General features: G+C 42.1%; 1 protein-coding gene across 1 annotated transcript; it reads right to left on the reverse strand.

Moving 5' to 3' along the window:
• Positions 1–1,530: 1,530 nt before the first annotated feature.
• Positions 1,531–8,435, reverse strand: CD59 (CD59 molecule (CD59 blood group)). The gene is made up of 6 exons (XM_067296280.1): positions 8,350–8,435; positions 7,157–7,297; positions 5,979–6,051; positions 5,218–5,319; positions 3,034–3,186; positions 1,531–1,779 (listed from the first exon to the last, which is right to left on the reverse strand). Exons 3-6 carry the CDS (start codon positions 6,040–6,042, stop codon positions 1,640–1,642), a joined length of 459 nt encoding a protein of 152 aa, XP_067152381.1. The 5' UTR covers positions 6,043–6,051; positions 7,157–7,297; positions 8,350–8,435; the 3' UTR covers positions 1,531–1,639.
• Between the last annotated feature and the right edge of the window lie 819 nt (positions 8,436–9,254).

Below are 9,254 nucleotides of genomic sequence, written 5' to 3' on the forward strand. Positions count from 1 at the left end.
AATCACCTTCTACTTTGCTACATGTATTCTCTCTGCAGGGACTGCACAGAGTTTTTGTTGATGTTTACAAAAGCAGTGGCCTCCTGGAGCATGAGCCACAAGCCACAACATTGCTCAAGATGCTTCTAGGAAACACAGAATGAATAAATAAGATAGCCCTGAACACTTCTTTTTTTTAATCTAATCTACCAAACCCACAAATATGAAAAACAATTGTTCACAAACTGTTATCAAAGAGACAAAATACAGAGTTTGTTTTATGCTATAAAAAGCAAGAAATCAGTATTTTTACATATACAGACCATCTGGCAATCAAACAGATTTAAGTACCAACCATCAAATGAAAGTCCAGGAGAGACATAGGTTATATAGTAGCATAACATTAAGTCACTGTTTCTACTACCTGTTAGACTGAGAATGCCCATGAAAAGGCTCAAAGCCTGTGAAAGAAGAGGCCAGATTTCCAGTTGTCTGGCTTCACACATGTGAACTAAAATGCTTTTTATTTAGCTTTGCTATATGCTTAAAGCAAACTGTTTCTACTAAGATCACTGAACTTGGGGAGCATCAAATATAACTATGTTCCCTCCTGAAACAGATACTAGAAATTAACTAAAAGTAGGCACTAAAAATTTTGGGAGGGAAACAAACAAATCTTCCACTAAAGAAAATCTCATTAAGGTGCCTCAATAGTTAGGAAAATAATGTGCAATAGTAGGAAGTTCAAGAAAGGACGGTTCTGAGAGCAGCAAGACAGTTAGAGGCTTTGAAATCCCAAGTTGGTCTGGCTCTAAAAAGGGAATCTGGCTTGCCTTGCTCCTGCTCCGATCACAGAACAAATATACTTCTATTGCTATCATGTTTATACAACCTATGCATAAAACTCTCAAATACCAGATTACACAGCCTCTTTAGTGCCTAACTATCCTCACAGTAAAAAAGATTTTTCCATAATACAGAACCTACATACAGTTGCTGCAAATTTATTACCTCTGTGATTATAGAATTAACCTTTTAAATACCACCTTTTAAATATTAGAAAGTTTTTGACTTTCCTTCTACACATTTCTGTTCTCCTTTGTAAAATGTCACACCTCTTTGACCTTTTCTACACAGAAACTGCACCTTTAACATAATAAGCACATTACATTATATGCTTCTGCTGATGTATGAACCAGGCACTCTTTGCTTACCCAAAAGACAGGAAATTAGTATCTTCAGAGAGACACAACTCCCAAGTAGAAGAGATCTAGAGACCATATATTCTACTGTTTCCCCTCATTTTCATACCATTATTAGTTCACCTAGAGCAAGGTCACTAATATTCATTGTTTCCAAGCATAACAGCTCTCCCTAAAGCAAATAACCACTGGCTACATATAGCAGCCACATCCAGGTAAGAAGTGAGAGAAACCTGACCTTCACTTATGAGAGGCTTTAGATGGGAAATACAGATGCATCTCGCGTGGAAACAGCTAGAATGGCATTTAACTGTAAATATCATGCTATTAAATAACCACACTTTCTACATTTCTTTTTCATATTTTTATTAATCAAAGACATGACAACTTTCATTTTGAGTGATCAGACAGATCCCAGGATGTTTTCGTACCGAAAATAAGCTTAACTAAGAGATATATTACAGAATGGATTTGAAGTAACACAGCCCTATACCCCCTGCCCTTGTCATGACTGTGTGAACTGGTGTCACGGACGGCAGGACAGCACAAGCGAAGCCGCTCAGAAGGGAAAAACGCCATTGGCAACGCACCACTGCTCCTGCAGAGACAAGCAGGTACTTCATTCCAAGAGAGAAAAGGAGGATTTGTCTTTAGACCTGATTGAGAGGGTCCCTAAGTACTGAAGTATCAAAGGTCTCTCTCCATCTCTATGGGTCAGAACAATGTACAGAATATTTGACCTCTAAACCTCTTACACATACAAACTCAGCATTTTTCTTCATGCTATATATATATATATGTAGATATATATGTAGATATATTGTGTTGGCACTTACAGAGTTGCATAAAAGTCAAAATATAAAGTTCTGCAAGTTTTTGTTTAACACACTTACGCAGAAGCTTTAAGGGCTAAGTTTACCTGTTTTGTTTTCAACAAAACCAAGAGCTATCCACATGGGAAAATAAACTAGATGTGCCATTTAAATTCCTTAGCATTTTATAAACATTTTCAGTTATACCAAGAAATATTCAGTGCAAAGCACATGCTTAGCTTAAATCCTCGATACAGGAGGAAATATAAGCAAAACTGAAAACAAAAGGTTACAAAAGAAGCTAGTTTGGTGTTGTCCACATGCTCACAGAAATATAAAAAGAGGAAAAGTGTTCCTCGCTTATAGCATTACTTAGCTTTTGGTTTAAGAACTTTAGATGCTTTCTCCAAAAATAGCAGTACTTACGAGGTTCCGTTATTCATTTGTAAAAAGGGGGAAAAAAAAAAGTGATTCTCTGTTAGGAACAACGACTCTACATAACTTCAAACTAAATATTTCAGCACTTGCCATGAACAGTGCAACAAGTTTATACTTCAGGCCAACACTACCTGCACTGAGGGCAAATCTACTGCCCAGCGTGCAACAAAGTATCATCAAAAAAAACCCCCAAAAAACCTCAACCAAAAATAATCACAATTTATGAAACAATATGAAATTGCATTTTTTCAGCACAAAACCTATAGTATTCCCTCCTCACTACATCTCCCACTCAAGTCTGCCCAGGTTCTCTACAAGGTAACACTATTTCAGAACAACTTTATTTTCCCCATGCACATGGCATGCCAAAATACATCAATTCCCTGCATCTGATAACAACATACATCTCTTCCAGATGAATGTATACAGTAATTTAACAGAAAGAACCTTAAGAAACAGAATTTAACATTACAAGGTAGTATTTCAGTCTACAGTTAGGAACTGAAAATGTGAGAATGTGTATAATTTCAGCTTGAAAGTGCAGTATACAAATCAGGGTTGTTAGAGAAGCATCCATATCACAGTAATTACAGAGGCAATACCGAAAGCTGCTTTGTTAACCCCAGTAATTGGGCTCTTGTTGCACAAGTCTCGTTGGCAGCAAAAGTAGTTGAAATTATCCAACTGAAAGAATACAGCAATATCATTCACATTGCACTGGGATGTCTTCCAGCAGGAGAAAGTTCTCAATTTACCTACAAGATAAACAGATTAAGAGAATATTGAAAGTAATATGGTTTCTGGTATTGGGAAAGAATCACTGCCTAGACTGCCATATACTTGCTTTAGCTTCTTTTCATGTGTTTAGAAGCTTTCAAACTTGCTTTCACTGGTAATTTGGTAGTGCAAATAGCAATAGGAAACTGTGGTCTTGTATTCACTGCACACTCTTCTGGCTCTTACCCATACATAAAAAATTTCTAGTTCAAGTGAAGCAGCGCTTCACACTCAAACCAAGCGACCCACTAGGAGACAGGGTAGAGCTTGAATGTTACCACCTCTGGGGCTCCTGGCAGACAGTGACAATGCGTCATCTGTCTCAACTTCTCTGTTAATTCACACTGTGCAGCTCATGCATTGACCTACAGCACTGGTGCTCATCCCCCACCCAGATAAGAGCAAGTGGAGTAACTCCTGCTAGCTTTTGTGCTGAAGGCAAGTCCAATAGGATCAGACTGACTTCTTTTCCACATTGAATATATGGGAGAAGACAGAGCTTGAAGAAGAGCTTGGAGAATCCTCCCTCCCTTCTTCTCACTTATTCCCCAAAACACCAGAAGTCAGCCCAATTTGTCACATCCCTAGTTTGACACCTCAAGTACTTGACTCCCAACTCCGACAACGGACAACTACTGTAGGCTGGAAAGCATTTGCTTTGTGCTCATTTCATCAAGTTTTAGGCTCAAGAGAAAGAGCAAGAGAAAAATTTCTTTAGGATGCTATTGGGAGAGCATCTGGTTCCTGCCATCCAAAAACTGCACAGCCAACTGCACAGGGGGAACCAGTTGAAAAAGAAGGAAACTCTCTCAGTTTACTCATTACTTCACTGTCAAGGGACCTGCACTAAGACAACAGCTGCAAGAGTTGATCTAGTACGGTACTCTCAGCTGGCAGATCCATTTAGGTATAGCTTGTGCTTATTTCCCTGCCAGACAGCCTGCTACCTATGACTGCAAACATCCTTGTATACAAAGTGCAGGATGCCAAGCTGTCATTTCGCTTGGACAACAAAGATGGTCCTTAATTTCAGAATCTCGTCCTTAAAAAAAAAAAAAAAAAATTAAATCAAAAGGTTGTGTTGAGTAAATCATGATCCAAAGTGAAGACTGCCACATTTTAGCATCTACATTTCAAATAGCATGCAAAAACTCCAAGCCCATAGTAATATAAATAAATACTTTATAGTTACAGAGCTAGAAATGACCATCAGCTGAGGAATTTATCTAGCCCCATATTATATCAGAAATTATAAAAAATATATTAAGCTCCATATTTATATTAGAAATTATAAACTTCAAAATGATCATATTTAACATCACATTCAGAAAAAGTTATTTCCTCTATGCTGTTGTGACCTATTCCATTCTTGCCCCTTCAGAAATAGGGTGTCTAAAGTAACACGTATATCAAACAAATGCAATACGTAGTGAGTTCTTCTTGGTAAAATCTGGTTTTCCAATGAAACTCCTGTCACCCGGAGTAAAAAAGTCAAATGTTACTTAACAATTAGAGCAGCAACTGTATCTATGCCCCAAATGCCCTTCACAATCCTGCTGAAATGTAGGTGACTTCACTATCAGAAAAAAATAAATTTGCTTTAATTGTTTAAATTCATAGACTGAGTCTCCAGCTGCAAGCTTGTTTTGAGTTACACATGCTTTATCTTTTTTTTTTCCCAGATGTAACAAATTAAGGCAAAAATGTTGTCCTTTAAAATCAGTGCTGTCTCCTGTTGTTTTCTAGATACCTTAGTTCTTTATTTTATCTGGCTATACAGATATCTGTGTATACACTTGTACAAGTACAAATCAGCGATATAAATTATCATTATCAGTTGCTCAGAAGTCAAAATATATCAACTTACTATAAGCATGACCTTCAAAACTATTCACAACCTTCTTTAGAGTGAAGCTAAGAAATGCATTTTATGTTCAGATCAGAAGTGCACAGACAATGTAAACTGATATAACCACACTTGTTTTAGGACTGCAGGACAGTATACATACCAAATTTCATCTGCAGGCAAGTATCTTCAGTAGATAAGCAAGTACTATTGGTCTTGCACAAGGTAGGACTGTTCTCACAGTGGTAGCATCTTAGGGTATAACCTAAGAAGACAGGGCATTATCTTTACTGAAGAATAAAGTACTGAAACATTAGCAGCATTAAAAGAAAGAAAAAGAAGAAACACTATCCGCATCTGACTGTCACAAAACACACCCCTGGTTATTAAACTAAGGACTCAACCTAAAATTTATCAGCTTTTTTTCAGTGCACATACTGAGACTGACAATTTCGAAAGTAAGATTTTTCAAGTATGCAGTTACACAGTTACATCATTTCTAAAAACTTTCATGCTTATGTCCCTTCAGAATATGATAAATTCCTTTTCTTCTTTTTTCTCATCTTAAAAATTGCCTTTTCCAAAAGAATAGATAATGAGAGGCACTTATCAGAATTTCTTCTACCCTTTATTTTACCCCAATTCCCTTTTGTGCTATACACCCATTCCCAGTTTATATAAAAGAATCCAATATTCTACCAGCAAAACAGAACGCTTTGTTGCTACATTAAGCAGCATCATATTCTGCACCCAGTTTTCTCTACTGACCAAAGACAATCAGCTACAGAAACTAAGCCCCACTTATAAGGTCACTCTCATTCCAAAACATGGTACTAAATAATGCAGGCCTTTCTTGTTATTTTTCCTTCTCAGACCCCCCCCTCCCCAAACTTGACATCAGCAAAGAAACTCCATTATACTCACCAGAACTACAGAAAGCAACCAGAACAACGACGACAGTTAACAGGACGTAATTCATCTTGATCATGCTTCTTCCCTAATTGGAAAGTATAAACAGATTTTAAATGTTTATTTTATTTAAAATCTACATGAAACTAGCAAAATACATGGTGAGGAATAAATGTCTCAAGATCTGATTCAGCATGTAACTGAAGTCATTGGCCAGGAAAACTGCTGAGCTCTGAGCCTCCTGACAGGCTGTAGATCAAGCAATCTTTCTCCCCCCCCCCCATTATACCATTCAACAGGTCTAGCTAACTCAAACAGCTCCCTTTCACAAATACACGCAACAAAAAGAGGTCATTTAGGTCCTGAATGCCTTTTCTTTTAAAGTAATTTACCAGTAAATTTGCTTCTCTGGAGCCAGGCGGTACTCCATATTTCCGTCTCACAGGTTTGTAAGAGATCTATTGGTACTACACAGACATTTGCTCCTCCTGTCCCAAAATTTCTCCTAACTGTGCCCCAAAATACACTGAAATGTTGACACATGCAATAACTCATCATGTGAATTCAGTCATGGCTCAAGTTTTCCATGATTACTCTAATGTGTAGGAAGGATGGGCTTTTTTAAAAAACATAGGAGCTCCAAAGCAGAGCTTGGAATTACTAGATACAGGCTTCTGCACACAAAGTCTACAAACAGGACCACTCACCATAACATCTACTGCAAACTTTTCTGCAATCACAGAAAAGAGGCTATTCAGATTACGTATCAAACAGACCCAGGAGGAAGAAGAGACAGGGACCACACTTGTGCTTGTAGCACATTATCATGTGCGTCTTCAAAAAGAAGCGAGCCCAGAAGTCCCAAAGAACTAAAGGAATTCAGAGAAGCTTCACTTTACGGTGACTTGGCCCTAGAAGAAGATTGCGACAAAACATTCACATCATCGCTCTTGACCCTGTTGATACTGCTTGAATCTTTTTCTGTATGCAGTTAAGAACCTAGTGTGGCAGACCATAATCACTTTGGGACAGTTTTTTTTCCTCCCAGAAGACTGTAGACTTGAAAACAGGGTTTCATAATAAAACAATACTGAAATCCTTCTCAATCTGAAGTCTGGCCAATTTTCTACTCACAAACAAACAAAAAAAACCCAAACCAAAAAAACCCACTTTTTCCTGTCTTTATTACCTACTCCTAAGCAGAAGAGCTGAAGAAACTTAATGTGCAAGACCAGATCTTTTTCTGGGATGAACGACTTAGTGAAAAGTCTTCCAAGAGCCAACACCTCAAGGCTCTTCCTGCCCTGGTGCCAAATTGCAGAAGCGCTGTCAGTCTGATGATTAAAACAACGGCCATTAGGAACGGCAGTGAGAATTTCCCTTCGAACCTCTCGATCTTACAGGAGCCCTCGGTAATACAATGTTATTAGCGGAGTCCTGCAGAAAAACAGCTTTGCCTTTGGCAAAACTAAGTCGAGACCAGAATAATATAAGGCAGATTAATAAAAATCATCAGTGCTAGTATAGTTGCTTTGACAACAGTAACTCTACCAACATATCTGGTTTGGTCAAAAGGAGTCCTTCCCCCTCCGTGTTCCTGAACTACAGAGAGATGAAGCACCAGGAAAATTTTAGGTTTCTCTCTTTCCTCCTCCCACCCTCCCCATCCCTTTCATAGTCAGCAATTCACGACGCAGCTCCGGAGAAACTACACCGAAACAACGCAGAGAAAAAAGCATTTCCCGAGCTGAATTTTCCAAATCTCTATTTTGATTGAAGCGGCTCCCTCCTCCGCGGCCGCTGCCGTAAGGGAGGGGGACCGGCGCCGCGCTGCCCGCCGCTGTGCGGGGCAGGGCCCCTCCGCTGTGCGGGGCAGGGCCCCTCCGCGGCCGCCCCGCCGCGCGCCCCGCCGCTTCCTGCGCTGCTCCGCGGCGCCCCGGCTCCCCGCCGCCGCCCAAGGGAGCCGCACCGCTCCGGGGCCGCGCCGAGGAGCGGCAGCCCCGGGCCCGCCCGGCCCCCCCGCCCGCGGCCCCGCGGCGCACTGCGGCGCTGCCGCCATGACTCAGGCGCGGGCGTCGGGGGAAGCCAAGCGCAGACGTCGCGCCCTCCCAGCGCCCCCCAAGCCCCGGGCGGGGGCAGGCGGCCGCCCCCCCCGCCCAGCCGGGCCCCGCCGCCCCGCTGCTGCCCGCACCCCCGCGCCGGCGGCGGCCATTTTCCCGCAGCGGGCGGACCCGGCGCGGCGCGGCGGCCACCGAGCGCGCCGGGGGCTCCGCGGCTCTGCGGCACCGCGGGGCGCCGCGCCCCGCGCCGGGGAGCCGAGCCGAGCCGAGCCGAGCCGAGCCGAGCCGGCCTCTCCCGGCGGAAGGGCCGCCTCCGCGTCCCTCACCTGCTCCGCGCACCCGCACCGCACCTGCCGCCGCGCCGACCACCTCCGCACCGACTGCCGGGGCGGCGCCGGCGCCTCCCGCGGCCGCCCCGCCCCAGCCCGCCCCGGGGGCGGAGCGCGGCGCCGCCCGCGAGCCGCCTCGCTACCGCGTGTGAAGCGCCCAGCGGCAGCGCGCAGTTATTTTTATCAACACAGCGTCGATTAGACTAAAGTCAACCGTAAATAATCTCAAAACCGATTCCGCTGGTGCGTTACAGTAGTTAAGAATGTCATCGTCCCACGTGGTATTACAAATATTAAAGAACAAGATTTATTTATGGCTTGGTCAGAGGTAAAAATCTGAAAAGCAAAAGCATGTAAAAGTCAAGTAAATAAAAAGCTTGTGTGTTACTATATGTGTCTCAAGAAATATTTTATGAGAACCCACCAAAATTAAGTCTTTATTTAAAAAATTATATATGTTAATTTCAATGAGGAACTCCATACAAGGAAGTTAAATGTTGTTATGGTTAGTTGCCTCTGTCTCTTCCCAAAGTCTTCAGCATTATATAAGTGCTATTTCCACACCTCAGTCTGAAGTTTCTACCTTACATTCTCTGCACAGATGATGAAAAATTACTTTAAACAATAACAGGAATAAACCTGGCACCAGAATAACAATTTTTTTTTTTGTAAGTGCTCATGATAAGTAAGTAGCAAAGGTTTAAGCAGCTGTCACCTGCAGTAGCACCAGCTAGCACAGCACTTGTTTGCATTCTTCTGCAATGCGGTCATAGTGAGGAAAGGATGGCTGAAGGGCCCTTCTGTTAAACTACTGCGTCAGCAGAACCCCTCAGAAGGGTCTGCAAAGACTATATAAATAGATTGCCAGTGTAGGCCTTTCCCCTCCACACAACAAGATCTCA

Source organism: Apteryx mantelli, chromosome 4, assembly GCF_036417845.1.
Source record: "Apteryx mantelli isolate bAptMan1 chromosome 4, bAptMan1.hap1, whole genome shotgun sequence".
NCBI classification, from domain to species: domain Eukaryota; kingdom Metazoa; phylum Chordata; class Aves; order Apterygiformes; family Apterygidae; genus Apteryx; species Apteryx mantelli.

Excerpts from the sequence above, each read along its gene's own strand:
- CD59 (XM_067296280.1), bottom strand. The coding sequence starts at position 6,042 with ATGATCAAGATGAATTACGTCCTGTTAACTGTCGTCGTTGTTCTGGTT. Across the intron at positions 3,187-5,217 it reads TTGCCTGCAGATGAAATTTG|GTAAATTGAGAACTTTCTCC; the intron begins GTATGTATACTG and ends TTTATCTTGTAG. Across the intron at positions 1,780-3,033 it reads GGTTAACAAAGCAGCTTTCG|GAGCAGTGGTGCGTTGCCAA; the intron begins GTATTGCCTCTG and ends TTGTCTCTGCAG.